The sequence below is a fragment of the Asterias amurensis genome, chromosome 5 (genome assembly GCF_032118995.1).
Source record: "Asterias amurensis chromosome 5, ASM3211899v1".
NCBI classification, from domain to species: domain Eukaryota; kingdom Metazoa; phylum Echinodermata; class Asteroidea; order Forcipulatida; family Asteriidae; genus Asterias; species Asterias amurensis.
Genome location: NC_092652.1, coordinates 10785703 through 10805897, shown reverse-complemented (window position 1 = coordinate 10805897; position 20195 = coordinate 10785703). Strand labels below are relative to the sequence as shown.

Here is a 20195-nt window from a genome sequence, read left to right as displayed (position 1 = left end):
TGAACAATGTTTTTGTTTGGTTTTAACTTTCAAACCAAAACACAGTGATCACATGCGGCAATATACCTTAAATTTGTGGCGAATGTAAGCAATCTAGTCAATAGAGGTAAGTTCGTATCGAAGGTCCACCTACATGGTTTACTATTATTGGCATTATTTTATAAATTGATGGTAAGTTGTGTCCAGGAACATAGGCAGACACTGGACAAACACTTTCCAAATTCATAACAAAATCATGTAATGGAAATCCAATGCAATTTGCCAATGCAATACATGGAAGTGATGGTATGGATGGAGTGGTGGTCCTGCACCATTATCATATGCAGCGGAAGTTTCACTGTCTCTGTTCCCCTACCCTATTATTAGTGGAACCATGGAGTAAGGTTATGGGTACTTGTACATGTATCTAGAGGTATGTAAGTTTACTGAAACTGTAGACCCAGTAAACTGGGGCACTGTACTCCTTTTTTAAAATTTTGACATGACCGATAATGTCAAAATTTGAAAAAAGGAGTACAGCGCCCCAGTTACTGGGTCTACTGAAACTGATTAGAATCCTAGATGTAGCATATTATTTCAGTAGTCGTGAAACATTAGCCACTCCTAAACGTTGACAATGACATGGGCTTAATTAAGATGGGTTTCCTTAAGACTTACTCTATATCTAACACTAATGCATTAATTTCCCTGACACATTTTCTTTCAGTTTTTAAAATCGTAGCTTTGTTGTGTCTAGTTGCGATAACGCAACCCTCCTGCCGATGACGTGGCCGGAGGCCTCTGCAGGAGTGTTTACATTATCGCAACTACTTTGTGTCCAGCTTGTGATGTTCTAATCAAAGGAAGGCCTTTCCTAAATTGACTACTTCATCTTTAGTTGGGCCAACCATTCATCTTTAGGTGGGCCCCAACTAAAGATGAAGCAGTTAAAATTATTTGGAAAGGAAGCAGGCCTTGAGTTTCGTTCTTGAAGGGGGCGCAGCAATTTTTCTCTTGTAAGGGGCACTTCTATGAGGAAATTTAAAATTTGTATTGGAACTTTGCAAAGGGCACCACAAGCAAATTTGATGAATACCCCAACGAGGCCTCGAAATAATACAGACACCCACATCAATACACCGGTCCATTAAGCTCCGTCCCATTGCGTATGGACCATCACAACCAAAAGTCTGACACTATAAAGTCTGACATGCGTGCGCGTTTGCTTGGCGCGCGCGGCAGAGTTGTGCAGAATGGCATTGGAGAGGCTCACATATTCTTGCTCACACTTGCACCATGGACGGAGCCTAATGGATCGTTGTATTGCAGTGGGTGCCTTGTATTATTTCAAGGCCTGTTGGGGGGGGGGGGGGTATTCATCAGGTTCGTTTGTAACATAATCAATGTAAATTTTCCAAGTATATCTCACTGTGCAGTAGGTGTAATGGATGAAGCCACAGAAGCAGTACCTTACTATGGGTCTCAGTTTGCTGAACTCGTAAAGAACCCACGCTCCTTCTATGGTTATGTAGCGTCGCTAGAGGAGGCTAAAGACGTCATACAACTGTACGAAGTCAACACATCAGCCAAGTTTAGACTGTATGTCCAAAGTAAAGGCTTTGGACTACCACTTGAAGGTCGGTTTGGTGGGGTTTGTTTCCTCCTTTTTAGGATTTGAAACTTTGCATGGTGGAAATACGATATAGAAAGGTTTGCGGTAACACCATGTAACGACTATCTCTGATGAGTTGGGGTGGTTCTGAAAAGAAATAGAGGCATGAAATGAAGCTCTATGTCCCCCTTCGTGCATCACCAAGCTAATCCGCCTCCACAGTACTTAAGCAGCATGCAGCATAAGAGTCCAGCTTTCTCCAGAAGACGATCAGAGCATACTGAGCGAAACGTTCAGTTGAAACCAACGGTTCTTTTCAGAACCACCCCAACTCATTAGAGATAGTCATTACATGGTGTTACCGCAAACCTTTCTATATCCTATTTTTGGGGGTTTAGGTACGGGGGAACTGAGAGGAACTTTTTTATAAAGGGGTGAAAATGTGTTTATTTTACTGGCCAATCGACGTCGCACCCTACGGAGAACAATGGATTTTCTTGATTAGTCTGCTGCCACCAACACTGCAAAGTCCCAAAAGTCCCCCATTGTCTTATATGTTTTTCATCAAGGTGAAATTACCACGTTGCCTTGTAATAATAATAATAATAATAAAGGTGGTTTCTTACACAGTGTTCATATCTGTCACCCAGTGGCGCTTCAACATTCAGTACTTTCCTGCAAGGTACATGTATGTGGGACTACACAATGTACGTTTGAATTATGAGACCTACTCCTTTTACAAAGCACCATATAATGGTTGACAAGGTTCTAAGGTGTAATATGCTGCCAATCAAACCAGAAAAAAAAGCAGGGAAACCCCTTTCTTTTTGAGATAAGTGCACTGGGTTCTTTTATGTGTGTTACACAACACACGAGACCAACTGCTTTACATCCCATCCAAAGGACGAAGCATCACGGTTAAGTGTCTTGCTTATAACATTCAAAGCCTAATACTGCATTACACTGTCTTATTTATCATTTCTTCAGAATGTCTGAAGATGCAATCTCATCGCATCAGGTTTAATGATTTAGCTGGCCATGAGAGGCGGTCCGTTCTTCCACTGACAGGAGTACCATTTATGATTCTTGGCAAGCAACTTAAACGCTGCAAATATGGAAAAGATCCCAGAAAGGTGAATAATTATCCAATTTAATAGATGGAAATGCGCATCGGGGTTAAGAATATTATTTTGCTTTTAGCTAAAATAATAACAGTTGTGTCTACGCACTGTATACTCAGTACTTTCCCGAGCTCGATGAAAAAATACCACGAGCATATTACGCGAGTGGGATTCAAACCCGAAACCTTTAGAGCCGAGTCCTACCAACTAGACTACCGAGATTGCCCTATAGCTAGAGGCATTTCGAATCCTACTTGTATGTTTTAGCAGCGGGTACGGCAACGATTTAATAGATTGAAATTTGCATCGGGCTAATTATTTATATGTAATAGTCATTGGCCAGTAACTTCCTCAGGCTTAGTAATCAAGCAACGAGGGTAGATTCCACAATAGTCCTAACTTAAGACTAGTCCTAGGACTTTTTAGAAGTTATTACAAACAATTAAAGGGATATATATTTGGTTTGCGGTGTGTGTATCTACTTGCCAGGTAGAGTTTGTTCTTTAGTGAACTGTCTTGCCTTATTCTACTGCCGTGAAGTAGATAATCAGGGGTTTGGGAGACTTCTCAGTTCTGAAAAGAACTGACCTGCTTTTAACTATTACCAGGGCGGATGGTATAGACAATAGACTTGGACTACTACTTTAGCTTATAGGATCGTAATTAACTGTACTGCCACGGAGTCAGTTCTGAATTGGTCTCAACGTTTCGACTAGCTTGCTCTAGTCATTGTCAGGAGACAATTAAAGGGAGTTACTCAACCTTACTGGAGATAAGACTAGTCTAAACTCTTTGTCAAATCCACTCCTGGTTATTGAACGAGTTACATCATTGAAAAAATACATCCAGAAAATACTCAGTCTCTCTGACTGAATTTTTTTTACACCTTAATTGTCTAGAGGGGCTCCAAGGTAAAATTCAATTTTGTGATAAAAAAATTACTAATTTTCCAATAGACAGAGTCTATTGATATGGTTACTTTAAGCTGACAGTTCCTTTAATTTATATTATATCTAGGCAGAATTGAAAAGGACAAATTTTACCTGAGTTTTTTTCTTCTTCTGTTTGTCTAGAGGCCACCGCGGCTGGTTAAATTGCGCAATCGCGTATCAAAAAAATGTGGGTGTAACTCGATGATTGTTGCACGAGATGTTCTAGTATTTCTAGACCGCACGGTGAGTGACAATTTTGTTCTTCTTTTTAAATACCTTTTGGCAAATCTATATTGTCATTATAAAAATAATTCTTTCTTGTCAGAAAAATGGATTTCTTGTAAGGGAACTAATTCTTTCTTGTCAGAAAAATGGATTTCTTGTAAGGGAACTAATAATAATAATAATTACACAGCATTTATAAAGGCGCACTAATCTGGTGTAAAACCATTCAAAGGCGCCGGTCAAGATGGAAAAGAGGGAATTCTCAAGTGGTAGGAAAAGCAAGGGTGAACAGGTGTGTCTTGAGTTGCTGCTGAAAGATGGAGATGTTATGAAATATCCCTGAGGTTTTCAGGGAGTGAATTCCAGAGCCTGGGTGCTATCAGTATCGATTGTGTTATACTTTCATAAAAGATACAGTTCGAAGCAAAAGAGAATGCTTTAGACTCAATTTCACTGCACTGCTAACTGCAAAATTCTGGACAATTTGCCAATGTTTGCCAATGTTTAGGTGGTGTGTCGAGGCCTAGCGATTACAAGATAAGGACTCGAGCTCTGGTGTCTCTGATCATTAAAGTATGGGTTCGAGTCCCAGTTTTGATACTTGTGTCATTAAGTAAGCTACTTTACCATAATGCACCAGGCTTGCGGGACTGTAGGTTTGTTGCCCAAATAAATGTAATTATTAAATTTTACACTAAAGACGCGTCTTCTTTTTTTTGGTTTTGTAGCTGCATGATAATACGGATAAAACCCTCAAAGGCAATGTGTCGAGAGATATTAAAGAGGAACTTGCCAAAGGTGTCATACGAGGAGTAAGAAGGATTTACATTGATCTACCTGATCCAAGAAGTCATAACGGACATATCCCTGGACAGGAGGTATTGTGTTATTCACCACTCTGGTCCATGGGTAAAATGGACCACCCAGCCGTCGATTTCACCAAGCTCTTCCTAACTTAGGATTAACCTTAGGACTTTAGGATGAGTTTAGTTCAATATCCATAGACATTAGGACGCATTGAACCAATCCTAAGTTAGGAGCGTTTTGTGAAGTCAGCTGCAGGATCTTTGAGAGTTTGTGGCCATTTTCATTTTGCAAAGCACACTTCCATTGGAAAGTCTTAACGTCAGTTGGAAACTCCGTAAAGTCACTGGACACTTTTGAGGATTTTTGAGCTGCTGTGTGGGGGTGATCAAACGTCTGTTGAAAATACTTGAAATGATGCCCTTTGGTATTTTATATATTTTCTTTTTATTTCAGAAGAGCCTACATATTGCTCAATCCAAGGTGTTTTACATTTTTTTGGAGATGGAACAGCAACAAAAACCCTGTAGTGAAAACTTTATATCAGCATAGTAATGGCAGGATACAGTTTTCCACTTAACTATTGTAAATCCATTAGTTCATTTATCAATTATCATATAACTCAATGTGATGTAATTTTCAATGTTAAATGCTCAACTTGTGTCCAAATTGTCAACTGTTGTGGAGTGGCTATTGTTTTACTATTTAGAAATTATATATGAAGGGTTTACTTTCATCTCTAAAAATTATATATGTACATGTAGGAAGATATTAGGTTATTCTGTAATTTCACAATTTTAGCCTTCGAGATAAAGACTCTGCTAGGGTTGAAACCTCAGGCCATTAACTAATTTTTGCGTTTATACCATAGGTTCTTTTGGTTTGGTAAGCAGTTTGCAAACTGCTAATTCTATTTCCTCTTTGAATTCTTTGCTGACTCATTGTTTCCTGTTTCTTGACGAGATTTGATCTAGTCAGGTTTGCAGTAACAACATGTACATGAGTAGGATTTGAAACAGCCACAACCAGGAACACCGTGGTGAACCCCTTCTCTTTTTGATAAGTGCACTGGGTTCTTTTACATTGGTTACACAACACATGGGATGAACAGCTTTTTGTCCCATCGGAAGGACGAAGCAATGGTTAAGTGTCGTGTTAAGGACACAAATGTCACGGCTGGGGATTCAAACCCACACTCTGCTGATCAGAAACACCAGAGTTTGAATTCGGTGCTCTTAACCGCTCGGCCACAACACTTCCAAGGCCGCAATCTACACTTACACAGCTAGCACAGAATTTTGGCGCTTGCCGTGCATGGCAGGGCCCAATTTCAAAAAGCCTTTCAGCACAAAAATTTGTTTAGCATGAAGTTTCTTCCTTAATAAAAACAGGATTACCAACCAAATTTTAGTTTGTTGCACAATGTTTGTTACTGGCATTCAGCTGTTGTTTGCTTCTCCTGGAAATCACGTAGAAATTTGGTTGGCATTCCTGTATTTATTAAGGAAGAAATTTCATGCTAAGCAAATTTTTTTGGTTACAGGTTAAATGAAATTGGGCCCGGATGGTAAGTAAAGAATGATAATTGTAAGTGTAGAATTCAGCGGTAAGCAGAGCCATGAGATTGGGCCAAGGGGTCGATTTCACAAAGAGATAGGACTCGTCTTATCTCAAGTAAGGATGAGTAACTCTTCCTAACTTAGGATTATTCTTAAGGTCTGCATGTTGGGACTCGTCCTAAGTCCTAAGATTAGTCTTAAAGGAACACGTTGCCTTGGATCGGACGAGTTGGTCTATAAAAAGCGTTTGAAACCGTTTGTTATGAAATGCATATGGTTAGAAAGATGTGTTAAAAGTAGAATATAATGATCCACACAAGTATCACTCCAAAATTGCACGGTTTTCATTTTACGTCGCGAACTAAAACGGTCCGCCATTTATGGGAGTCAAATTTTTGACTCCCATAAATGGCCGACCGTGTTAGTCGACGAGGCAAAACGAAAACCACGCAATTTCGAGGCATGTTTGTGTGGATCATTGTATTCCACTTTTACAAAATCTTTCTAACCATACCGATTTTTAAAAAACTGATACACAACGCTTTTCAAAGACCAACTTGACCGATCCAAGGCAACGTGTTCCTTTAAGTTAGGAAGAGTTTTGTGAAATAGATGGCAGAACTCATAAAGATTCCTTGACTAAAAATTGTTCACATGTACACGGTGTTACCACAAACCGCACTTAATACTACAATTTCTTGTACATCCAGGATCCAACATGCAAGTCAATGTGGGCATGTAGGAGGGATGATTTACATGCTGTTCATTTTAATCTTGTCTTCTTATTATGTTATTTCAGAAAGAGCCTAGGAAAAAGAAAGCCAAGGACGAGCAGGGAATAGAAAGGGTAATAAAAGTATTTAATCTACATGAGAAGCTTATGTTGTTAGATCAAACAATTGACAGTATAATGTTCAATTTTTTTTAAAGGTTTATTTGTAATTATTATTCTTTAAAAAAATCAAGGTAAAAAAACAGTCTGCCACTGTTAAGTCATTATGTTTCATGTCTTTTGTCTCGTAGTTACTTAATACATTTAGATAAGACTTAATCATTTTCAACAGACAGGTATGGATCTTACATTTCTTGGGACTGCGTCCTGTAACCCAACACCAAAACGAGGAGTTTCTTCAACCGTCTTTAGACATGGTGAGTGGAAATTTAATTGTCAAAAGGATTTTGGTACTTTTTGTAACACAAAACACAATGTCCTCAGATTGACATTCAACTTACGGGGTTTAAAGATAATGAAAAGGCGGCGGCAAAATTAAATGTCAATTCAGCATTTTCCTGAGCTCAATATCCTGCTAAATAAAATGTGGAATCATATTCAAAATATCTCCCTGATTGCAAGAGGCGAATGTTGGCAGCTCTTCTTTCCAAGTTGATGTCTTTGGCTACGACTGTTGCTAAGGACGTCCTATACTTCAAAGCATGATGGCATTTGTTGACATGGCGATCAAACTATAAATGTAGCCGTAGCCGCCATGTCAGATATTACTAGCCTTAAAGGCGGTGAACACTATTGGTAATTACTCAAAGTAATTATCAGTATAAAGCCTCACCTGGTAACAAGTAATGGGGAGAGAATCATAGTGAGAAACGGCTCCCTCTGAAGTGACAAAGTTTTCGAGAAAAAAGTAATTTTCTATGAATTTGATTTTGAGACCTCAGATTTAGAAATTGAGGTCTTGAAATCAAGCATCTGAAAGCACACAGCTTCGTGTGACAATGGTGTTTTTTTCTGTGATAGTTATCTCGCAACTCCGACGTCCAATCAAGCTCAAATTTTCACAGTTTTGTTATTTCATGCATTTGTTGAGATACACTGAGTGAGAAGACTGGTCTTTGACAATTTCCAATAGTATCCAGTGTCTTTAATCTGTCAGGAATCCATTTTGATTTTGTAGAGGGCTCCTGCTGGATGTTTGATTGTGGTGAAGGAACCCAAACACAACTTATGAAGAGTCAACTCAAAGCAGGTCGCATCACAAAGATCTTCATCACTCATCTACACGGCGACCATTTATTCGGCCTGCCCGGTCTGCTGTGCACCATTAGTCAAGGAATAGACGAGACCAAGAAGAAAACACTGGAGATCTATGGACCGTCCGGACTAAGGAAATACCTCAGAGTGAGCCTTGAGTTGTCAAGATCACTGCTGAACTATAAATATGTGGTGCATGAATTACTTCCACCAGCGTCAGATCTTCCGGATGATTGGGAGGTAGGCCTAAAGATGATTTCAGTTCTGTCCTTTCTGTCCCCCCTCCCCTACTTCACCAATCCCAACATCGCCCTCTACCCTTCCTCCCCCGCCCCTCTCATTTCTGACCTTCCCTAGTCTGAACATCTGACCTCACACTTTGAAGCTCGTGAATAACGCCAGAGACAGGTCTCCAGCTGGCGTGCACCTTTGACCTACATTCATTTCACATAGAGATACGCAGTCAAATTCTATGGCGGACGTGACAGGAGTGTACTGTTTGGGCATCTATGGAAAGCTCACGTCACTGCCTTTTATCCAATGATATCATTGTATCCAATTGAATTACTGAATCTTAGAAGCAGGTACCTGTCTTTATCCTTGCGGATAAAGACAGTGGGCCCAGTCTAGGCCTTCCCTTCCTCCACTCTCTGCTCCATAAGATTCCACCCTCTGGCAGAGTTTGCCCTTAACTTGTTCAGTGACTAGCCAGCAGGACAAGTTTGCAGATTTCCATACTTCATTTTAATCACGGATGCTTTTTAGCACTGAACTAGCGAGCTGGACAACTTGGAGAAATTTGGCCAACGGAGTGTGATCATCAAAATAACCAATTGTACAAATTGTCAAAATAATCCATTTTGTATTGTGAAAGTAGACATGGCAACCAGATCATGAAGCTGATGATTGCACCCATCCAAGTGAAACTTTGGGACGATTAATTGATGCTGATGAACATGGTTCTTGGAATGTGTAAGTAAGATCACTTTCTTCTTAAAATGGGTAAAGATTGAAACATTGAGACCTTCCAATGTCTCAATACTGGTTTTCAGTTTAATCACTGCTTCCTCTAAAGAAAAAAAATAACATCACATTGTTGTCACCCACAAACCAGTTGTTTGTCAAACTGATAATATTAATTTGGGTTTTTACCCATACACCGATGTGTGTGAGCATTGTATACTCAGTACTTTCCCTAGTCCTGTGAAAAAATATCACCAGATGTAACTCAGGTGGGATTCAAACCCACCACCCTTGCAATTCTAGAGTAGTGTCTTACCAACTAGACTCTTGCTATGAATCCTATGTTTTGGCAGTGGGTACCGCAACGATTAGATGTTAAATTTGCATTGGGGATAAAGAATATTAAATTTGTTAATTTGATAATGTTTTGTATAGTTGTGCGATAACTTCTCTCTTAAATATAAGGAAAGGAGGTTAGTTTAAGAACATTTTACCATGTACATGTACAGGGTAGTGCATTGATAATGAAAAGTGAAGATAACATTTGATTATCAAGTATTTATGTTTGTAATGGTTCTGTGTATTTTTCGTTATAGATATGAGGACAAGAAGGTAATTGTTAAAGCTGCACCACTAACACATAGAATACCATGCTTTGGGTATGTCATCCAAGAGAAACAGCAACCTGGAAAGTAGGTCTGAATATCTGTAGGGAGAAATATTATCTAGAATTGTTGGTTTTAATCTCATCGCAGTTGTCTTGTTCTTGTCATGAAACCATTGCTTAAACGTCACTTCGGCTTTAGGTTCAGTTACTTTGAAAATTTGTGCTTTTGTTAGCTTTGTTAGGGTTCCTGCGCCAGGAGTGTCACCTGTGACAGACATGGCGCATTACAAGTTTCCTTTATTAATAATAATATTAATAATCGTTTTTTTTGTACAGCGTTTTATACACCATGTCTCAAAGCGCTTCCAACATTGTTACCCCTGATCACTGGGCCTTTCGTTCCTTTCCCCATGAGAGGGCGCTATCATCCACAAACTGCTCTCACAACATGTGCTGCCAAATATGTAGTGCACTAAGCTAAAAATCAGTCACAAGAACCATCTCTGCCCTCACAGATACCCCATTCACCCCTGGGTAGAGAGAAACAATTGTAGTTTAGTGTCTTGCTCAGGGACACAAGTGTCCTGACCGGGATTCGAACCCACACTCTGCTGAACAAGAATGGCAGGGCTTGAGTTCGGTGCTCTTATCCGCTTGGCCAAGACACCTCACTACTTTCAGTATGGGGCTTCAAACAGGCAGACGAAACCTCAGCCATGTCGTGGCCTAGCGGTTAAGAGTACTGGACTCGAGCGATGGTGTTTCTAATCAGCAGAGCGTGGTTGTGATAAACAGTTTAAGGACATTTTTGATGTGTACTTATTCTGCTTTTTTTATGAATTTTTATCAAAATATTTTACGTGTTTTTTTTCTCCAATGAATGTTATTGCAGACTGCAGGCAGCCTTCCTGAAGATGAATGGAGTCCCAGCAGGACCCTTGTATGGACAACTGAAAGCAGGCAAAGATATTGTATTAGAAGATGGGAAAGTTATATCAGCAGCAGACGCTGTGGGGCCTCCTATCCCAGGACGAAAAATAGGTGAGATAACTGTGAGGTCTGACAGTAAAAAATCTGTCCAACATTGATAATCAAGACTGTTTGATGTTCATGCTATCAGCATTACTCTTCGGACCAGTTGCATAAATCTGCTCAGCAAAACAAATGACTTGCTAAGTAATCTTGGTAGAAGACCTTCTCCTGTTGATTTCTCAAAAATTTGCCCACGAGAGGGTGCTATCATCCAATACTGAGCATGCGCACCTAAGCTCAGAGCCACAAAAAAGGAACGTTATGTCTGCATTACTCTTCGGACCAGTTGCATAAATCTGCTCAGCAAAACAAATGACTCACTAAGTAATCTTGGTAGAAGACCTTCTCCTGTTGGTTTCTAAAAAGTTTCCCCACGAGAGGGCGCTATCATCCAATGCACCCACGCTCGGAGCCACAAAAAAGGACTATGTCTGCTGCCGCCAGCGTCTCAAAAGTCTCCTATTGAGCTTTCCCTTCAATGGATTTCATGATTGAACGTAAGATAAGAAATGTAAATGTTTTCATGTGCAGTTATCCTTGGAGACACTCGAGACTCTTCACGGATTGCTGATTTAGCGATGGATGCGGACGTCCTCATCCACGAGGCTACACTTAATAATGAACTTGAAGAGAGATGTATAGAGAACGGGCATTCTACACCGGGTAAGTACACCAACTATGTCCTCTTCAACCCACGGGTACTGTAGAACCCTTGGTGGCAGTAGACTCACTGGGTATTCTCCAATAGACCATGTTGCAAATACTCGGTATGCGCGCATTAGGCATGGGGTGTCGTGGCTGAGTGGATAAGAGCACCGAACTCAAGCTCTGATGCTTCTGTTCAGCAGAGTGTGGTTGAATCCCGGTCATGACACTTGTGTCCCTGAGCAAGACACTTAACTATAATTGCTTCTCTCCACCTAAGGGTAAATGGGTACCTGTTGGGCAGAGATGGTTCTTGTGATTGGTTTAGTTGAGTAGTGCATATATTGCGCACAGGCTGTATACTCCCCAGGGAGCTGAGATGGTTTAAGGAATGATTTAAGGCCCAGTGACCAGGGGTAATAATGTCGGAAGCGCTTTGAGACACCCTTCGGGCGTGAAAAGCACTATATAAAAGCGGTCTATTGTTATTAATACATGTAAGGTGCATGCTGGTCTAGTTATCAATCAACAAGTTTGATAGCTAGCTAGACCAGCATGCACCTGTTTAGATGATCTTCCTGTCGAGGAAACTCGGCAAACTCCCACAGGGGGATATAAACACCAAGCTGGCAATGCCCAATTGCTCTCATACAAATACTGGTTTAATGTCTATGATTATGAATTGCACAAATCAAGAAATTGTGATTCAGTAACTAGACAACAATACTTATTCTAGTCATTGTGAAATCAGTGGTAAGCTGGGGGATTCGAACCCACAACCTTGTGATTGCAAGTCCTGCAGTCTAACCACTTGACCACGGTGACTTCATTCAATAGTTGGGACTTGCGCAATGGGTGTTTGCAAAAAAGGCCTATTGTTACATACTTCTGAACATGTACACATATTAAATTTCCAAGAACAATTGAATGAGGTGTGAAGTCTTTTTAATAATTCTAGGGGTTACTCTTTGATCATGCACCATTTATTTCTGTAGTTGACTTTTTATATTTGTTCATTTTAAGTGTTATAGAAAAGTATAACATGACGATACAATTTGTTTATGCTTTCGGCAGTTTCCTTTTTTTCTGACAAAGTTGCTTATTTCTGATTGCACTGTTTGACATTTTTGTTTTTCACTCTTTTAGCCATGGCAGCCAGTTTTGCCACGAGGATAAATGCCAAAAGCCTAGTTCTGTTCCACGTCAGTCAACGTTTCAAGGGTCTTTCAGAGACGCTGGAGGAGGGGGAGCAATCAGTGGAGCTTCTTCATAAGCAAGCCACTGAGGCCAACTACTCAGGAACGATAGCCGTAGCAGAGGATTTAGATGTCATCTCAGTCAGAAAAAAAGAGGTTCAAAAATAACTTTAATCCAGGTTCATGCATTCTGTGTTCTGTCGTCGTTAGAACACCGTTATTCAATTTATAATTTGTAAGACATAAGAAACTTTATTAATCTTCAAAAAGAGGAAAATACATTGCTCATATTGTTTTGCATTCCATGGAGGGGTTTAGATTAAATTATCATGGTGTACAAAAAAAGACAAATCAAAGCCTCATACAAGGGAGACAAATTTTGAAAATTGAGATTTAAGATTTCAGAATTTATGATGCAAATAGCTTGCACCGAGGCTGGGAAAAGTCATACATTCCAATATAGCCACGCTTTAAAGTTTTAATGTGTGACCGACAGTGCCACAGCAACTATTGACTTCTCAGTGATGTCACTGGCAAATATGTACAGTATTAAACAGTAAAGCAGGTTTAAAGAATAAAGTCTCTGAGATAAATATCTAAATGATTTTTCATGAGTGTCTCAATTTATTTTATTGAGTGGCATTGTAAAGTAAAAGCCAAATGAAGATTCCTGGATAAAAATGCTGGATATAAACCACAGCACAGTGTACATTTATCTGTTCACAAGGGGACATGGGGGGTAAAAGGACTTTCTTTACCACTTTGTTTGTGAAGCGTCCAATTTATTCATTGTTACATAAACAAATGAAAAGATGGTTATGAGAAACTTACAGTTTGTAGGGGGGGGGGGGGGGATAGCCCTGACGGCCTTACACTTTCGTATTATACTACAGTGACGTCCTAGATATCAGGGTCCATTTCTGTACAGTATGGACAACCAAATATTTCACAATAGATTTTGTTATTTTTCATTTTTTAATATCTTCCACTTGAAAGCACAAACACCAAATAGACACATTATTTACACAATTCTAATTATATACAGTGTAAAAGCAGTAAATAATGCATGTTTTTTTCAAACATATAAAAAGCTGCACACTCTGGAAGAAAGGAATCTTTTATGAATAGGTAGGACAATATTGCAGCTGAGGTTCGGACAGACATGGTAGGTCATAGTAGACAGCTTGGTGTTTTATAATATCCCTTTGTGTGAGTTTGCCGAGTTCCCTTGATGGGAAGATCATTCAAACAAACAAACAAACAAACAAACAAACGTCTTGTGGTTATTGAGACAACATAAAGCTTAAAAACATCACCTTATGACGTTTTGTTTACCATGATTGTTATTTCACAGAATAGTTGTACCTTTTCCATGGTTATCAATGTTTAACACCTAGAGCATGGACAGATTTGGCTTAGCACAAATGGGCAGAAAAACAGGTAGAAACGTTTCTTGTATGACTGCTAAACCAAAACAACGGGAGACTTATGGGGACACACACAAAGTTGCGACAGAATAACCATGTGTATCCGATGTTATTTAAGTGCGTATGTGGAGAACTACACAAACAATTTATCTCAGTTGACTGGAACGTCTGCTGCCACCAAGTGTCCAAAAGTCTCTCATTGAGGCAAAACAATCCCAAACGTGGGCATTTTTCAAGGGACCACAAAATGTTGGTTCAGTTGAAACAAATATCGCCCACCATTCTGTCTGCCCTTCTTATTCTTCTAATTTCTCAGGAGAATAAGTGCCTGATAAGCGGTAGTGAACCAGTCTCACACTTAATTTACATCACATGACATTTTAGCTTGTTTGTATCAAACTAAGTAAAACCGTTTGGCTCAAAACACTTTTGTTCATGCTCAGCTGTGTTATTAAATTTAGTCTAAGTTCTAAGTAATATTCCCGTTTCTTCCTGCAACTTTACTTCATCCACTTGTTATAAAGCACACAATGATTCCAAATTCTGTTGTCTAACCTCTGCCGTTTTAAAGTTTACTTCCTTTAGAATGAATGCAAAGTTCATCTCTATACAACCACATCCATTGCATTTTTGCCAGTTTCAAGTTTTTAACTCAGCAATACGCATTTCTGTCTAGGCATCAGATGTCTCTTCCCACAAGTAGGCGTTGAAGCTGCCTTCTGAGGGCGCTATTCTAAACAGTAACATCGGTAGTTGAGGTAACCCATAAAATTTGTCAGGCTCTGGATCCAAATGCTTAAAATGTTGCAGAGAAAAATACTACTAAGCAAAATTTAGCTGGATACAAAACAAACCAATCATCATGTAGCCTTTTGTGTTAGAGCAGCATTGTTTTGCTGTGCTTAGTGAATTTGTGTACAAAGCAGCTGTATAAGCCATTTTGAGGAATGGCGGACGCAATAGGAGTGCACGGTTTGGTTTGGGTGTATACACACAAATTTACCCAAACCTAATAGTGTTGTAGCATTGTGTCGGCCATATCTCAAAAAGGCTTATGGAATTGACTACTGGTATTTTGTTTAATCATACATGCAATAATCATATATTCATTAATCTAATACACAATAACAAAAGCGTAATTTTTATGACCCATAATGACAAACTATACAATACAGAGCAATATCACATCATCAAGTTACTGTAACTTTCTAACATAATAACAACCTATACAGTTTAATTTGTATAACTTAATAAAACATGAACAACAGTAACAATTTAAGCTACAGTACAGCACTGGTAACTTGGAAAAATTGCTGATAAATTTCAACTGTAAATGTACAGGCCAACACGAAAACGATAACGATAACAACGCAAAGAGAAGCAATTGAGGGCGCGCATTTTTAACGTTCTCGTTATCGAGGCCTGTGTGACCAGGCCTTAAAGCTGCTGGTTGAAGACATCTCTTTAAAATGTTAAGAATGCTGTAATCTTTGAGAAAATTGAGGTCCAATTTCAATTTGTTATGAAAGTACGAAGAATAAAAAATGTCATGTGTACTGTTTTCATGTGAATAGGAAACCATTACACAATGAACTCCGTATTGTTTGTTGTTTGCAACAACAGAATGAAAGTAAGAAGGCTACATTTATTTAAACCAACAACATTAACAACTTCTATTTAGAGCAATTTATTATCCTCCAGCAAACAAGAATCCTCACTTCTGATTGGTCAAAAGCCATCTCGTCCTTGCTCAATGACCAGGGCCCAATTTCATGGCTCTGCTTACCGCCGAATTCTGCGCTTACGATCACGATTCCCCGCTTACGTGCATGCGCCGAATTTCTGCGCTAGCCTTGTAAGCGTAGAATGTCTAGTAACATGGAGTAAGCACGCGCAGAAGCCAAAATTTGTCGCTAACCCGTGAAATACGCTTGCCGTAAGCACATAATTTCCTGCTTCCGTAAGCGCCGATTCCGTGCATATTTATCGAAACAGCACTCGCTGAGACCATGGAGCAAGGCTTGACAAACTTCAAGTTCAACCTTTTCCAGATTTTAACATTCCGACATTTTGCTATTTGTAGAACCATCAGTAATAATCAAAACACCTACAAGAGGTACTAACAGTTAAAAACTGAGGTTTTTTTGTGTTCGTTTTTCATCTGTTGCAAGTTTGCTGGAGGATTAGATTAGTGGACAAGTCGTTAAATGTATGTCGCAGGTGATAGCTAAACTTCTCTCTTGCAGTTGCGAAACTGCTGCTTTGCGCGAAACTACACAGCTCTCACGCACGACTAAGGTCCCATCTTGTAGTCATGAGAGCTGTGTTAGACTCACGCAGAGCAGCAGTCCCCCAAGAAAGTTGTGAGAGAGCCATTTCGCTATCACCACGACAGATATTTAACAAGTTGTCCGCAAGTCTACTGGAGGATAAATTTGTTGTCCCAAATATGTGACAGTGTGAAAAACAAGCTAATATAATGCTTTTCCATCCCATGCACAATGATGCCCAAATATGAGAAAACGTATAATATATAACCATTTGATAAATCATTAAAGATAAGGGAATGTTTACAGACATTTCAGATTATGGCTTGTAATCAAATGAAGCCTTTAAGAGAACAGAATTATGTCCTGCAGCCCTGCAATATAATATTCAACCAGGTGTGGTCTTGGTTATTAACTTGTGTCACATTACAAGGAAAAATTTGAAGATTTGATCTTAAAGCTATATGAATATTTATACAATTGTTTGATATTATCTTTGAACGATTTCAGATCCTACAAAATACACCTCTCATAAAAATGGTTAACTTGAAGGAATTGCTTTATTTTCATGATGTTTTGCTATTATACTTGATCTTTTGATCAATTAAAATTGGTTTTGTTCACTTTCACAAAATATATAATTAATTTATTTATCGGGAACAGTTTCTTAAAATTTTCTTTCCATGTGGGTATCACACCCTGCCTTCAAATATCCTGAAAAACTACCCCTCTAAAAAATATCTTGTTCTAAAACTCTCTTTATTGCTTTTCTACATTCTTAAAACTGTGAGATTTAAAAACAAATATATTTATTTGTCAGTTTATTTTTTATTTTGTTTTTAGGGGAGGTTCAATGCATTGTGAAATTATCAGTTTGAGACACAGCTCAAGTCAGTCAAAAATAGTTGTCATCACATGTCTTTGCAAACAACTTTTATTGGAGAACGTCTAAATTTGTCTGAAACTCCCGACCTCAAGTTTTGCTTTGCAACTGTTGCCTTATCCTTGTATTTCCGGGAGCAAATTCTTGAAAATTACATTTAAACCACATGGGAGTTTTAATTGAAAATCGTTGACGCATCGTGAATTAGAAAAATCATAAAACGCAGCTTTAAACAACCATTGAGGGTTCTTCAGTTCGGATAGGACTACTTCATATTAAAACAAGTTCAAACTTCTACTGAAACAACCTTTTGGTACATTCCACGACAGAAAACATATTCTAAAATAATAACTTTCTCTATGTGTAAAAAACCACAGAGACATTTTGTTAGTTCCCTGAGAGGTAGAAGTCTGTCCTGTGTCAACATCAACCATCTAATTCTAACGTTTAAAGCAACGCATGCAATTCTGAAAACTAACACACTGCAAGTAACTTCGACGGTGCTTTCCTTAAGTTTTAAATTGCAATTAAGTACAGGAGGGGGAAAAAAATCATTTCTCAAAACAAAATAAAATTTTCAAAAAAGGATGTAAGTGTAAACAAAATAACGCTGTTAGGTAGTTTAAAACAAATGCATTTGTAAAAAGAAAATTTAAACAAAAATTTCTGCAAAATAAAAATAGGAACCTGACTGAAATAAAATAACAAAACTGTTACAAAACCATCTCATTTCGAGGTGCCATCAGTGTCCCTAACACAAAATTAAAATAACTCCAATGTTGTTCAGTTGGAATTTTGAAAAATTGGGAGCTTTAAATCATTCTACTTGATTTTAAACGATTATTTAAACTCAGATTGTACTTTTAAATTATTTCAAACTAGTGAACTTCTTGACTGAAACATAAAAATCTTAAAGCTATGGTACACCCTGTGAGTGAAGGAGCAGAATTAATAAGTAGGTTATGAAATTGGATTCATATCAAAGGAACAGTAATATTTCCATATTTTTAGCTGTCGAGAAAGACTCTGCTAGGGTCGAAATGTCAGGCCACCAACTATTTTCTTTAAGGACTCATACCGTTCTTTCTTTAAGTATTCATACTGCTATTTTAGGTTAGCAGTTTGCAACAGCTTAAATACCACTTTTTCATTTCCATATTTCCTGAGTTTTTTTTTTTAAATTCAAGTAGATTCACCATAAGTAGAAATTAATCCAGATGTGCATTTCAATATCTTGCTGATGCCTAAAGCAATCACACAACATCGGTAACAGTATTGTCCAAAGGCCCACACTTTGTGTATCACAACTTATATATAAAAATGTGAAAATTTAGGCTCAATCGGTCATTGGAGTCAGGAGAAAATAGCGGGAAAACCCACCCGTTTCCACATGTTTCGCCGTGTCATGACCTGTGTTTAAAAAAAATCTGTTATTCTCAAAAACGAGAATTGATAATTGTTTTAATACTTTCTCAAAAAATAAAGCATTTCATGGAATAATATTTCAAGGGAAGTCTTTCGTCATTACCTTCTGTAAACCCTGTAAGTTATTTGTAAATCTGTGAACTTTCAATTTTTGTTCTGTTCAGAAAGTGTCTAATGGCTTTAAGTACAATGCATTTACCAGAATCCATTCACATTTCCAGTGATCCACTATAAGCCAACAGAATGCCAGGAATCTACATCCAAACCTAGGACTGGAATCAACTCAAAATGGTTTTTTCTTCTTCCAAGTGAACCAGGATCAAAATCACACTCAAAGAATCAATGGATTTGGGGAAGTTAGGATGGAGGTGTTTTTCAAACAGGGCACAATTCCAAAGATCTGCCCAATGATTTACGCAAAATATTGCTTAATAATTTGCTGCTAAGCAATGGAGGCAGATGTAAGTTACAGATTGTACATGTGACAACGTAGTTTGCTTGGTAAACTTATTCTAGTAAGCATACCTTTGTTGTGCTTAGTGTGCCTATCTCCCTTTCTGCTTAAAACTAGCTCTATGAAATTGGGAACAGAAAGACACAGATAAATCATTATGTTTACAGTTGGACAACTTGTCAACTAAAACACAACTCAACTTGAGCAGTCAACACCTGTGACTTATAGACCATTTGGGATTTCAAATACCTTGCAGGCTGTGCAGTCAGTGACTCGCCATGCCCTGGGAAAACAACGACCATGGCCGATAACTTGGTCTCCGATCCACTGGGTGTACATTGTGGCTCAAGATCCTACAACTGTTTCATGTATGAAGGCCCAGAACACTTCATGTTGATATCCTAAGATACACAATAACTCTGTCTTAAACAGCTAAAATGTATTTCTCCATACTTAAAGGCTAACATTTGACTTATCTTTAAACATCAAACTATATAGAAGGATGAGGTTTTGTTAGTAGCCCAAAGGTTTCCTCGATTGGGGTACATTGATACCCTCCTTGGGATACAAGGGTCTCAATCGGGGTATTTATTATATCCCAAATGGGTGACAATGACTCTGGGATAGTGATGAGAGAGAGTTCACCTCTTTGATTCCTTTGCGGCCGTGATTCATTCAGTCTTGCCCTCCTGTGACCCCACAGATGACCTGGATCCTCGAGATGACCTCGAGAGTGACCCGCCCGGTGACCTGGGTTCCTTTACTCCTGTATCAGTCCGTGGAGAGGCTGTGTCCTTAAACACTAACTTCTCATCCATGATCTGAAATTGGGAAAATGAAAGCAGCTTATAACAAAAAGTGGATACAAAATTCATAAAAGGGTAATATTGTATAAGAAAATTATACTTTTTTATCAGTAACTATGGTAACAATTAATTCACCTTCTACAGTATTTTCTCATTGACCGATTTCTCAACGTTATTTAGCACCCACGGTTTACGAGGTGCTACGGCGCATACAGCAGCCACAGCCAGGAACACCGGGGCGAACCCCTTCTCTTTTCAATAAGTGTACTGG

General features: G+C 38.7%; 2 protein-coding genes across 14 annotated transcripts in view; one reads left to right on the top strand and one right to left on the bottom strand.

Moving 5' to 3' along the window:
- Positions 1-20: 20 nt before the first annotated feature.
- LOC139936989 (zinc phosphodiesterase ELAC protein 1-like) lies at positions 21-17039 on the top strand. 2 transcript variants are annotated; one of them, XM_071931890.1, is made up of 13 exons: positions 21-106; positions 1416-1616; positions 2579-2724; positions 3786-3887; positions 4598-4747; positions 7032-7079; positions 7297-7381; positions 8143-8459; positions 9097-9191; positions 9779-9874; positions 10682-10830; positions 11353-11484; positions 12613-17039. In XM_071931890.1, the coding sequence occupies exons 2-13, from the start codon at positions 1424-1426 to the stop codon at positions 12828-12830; spliced, it is 1731 nt and encodes a 576-aa protein (XP_071787991.1). In that variant the 5' UTR covers positions 21-106; positions 1416-1423; the 3' UTR covers positions 12831-17039. The 2 variants fall into 2 exon arrangements, with proteins under 2 accessions (XP_071787991.1, XP_071787992.1); XM_071931891.1 differs by lacking the exon at positions 21-106 and adding an exon at positions 133-412.
- A 137-nt stretch (positions 17040-17176) lies between these two features.
- The window catches only part of LOC139936990 (uncharacterized), a 42646-nt gene continuing 39627 nt past the window's right edge, over positions 17177-20195 (bottom strand). For 9 of the 12 annotated variants that reach the window (XM_071931894.1, XM_071931893.1, XM_071931898.1 and 6 more), the window contains one exon: positions 17177-19939. In XM_071931894.1, coding sequence (XP_071787995.1) covers positions 19790-19939 — 150 coding nt within the window. In that variant the 3' untranslated portion in view covers positions 17177-19789. The remainder of the gene's footprint in view (positions 19940-20195) is intronic. The other 3 variants (XR_011786043.1, XM_071931896.1, XM_071931897.1) reach the window with 3 other exon arrangements.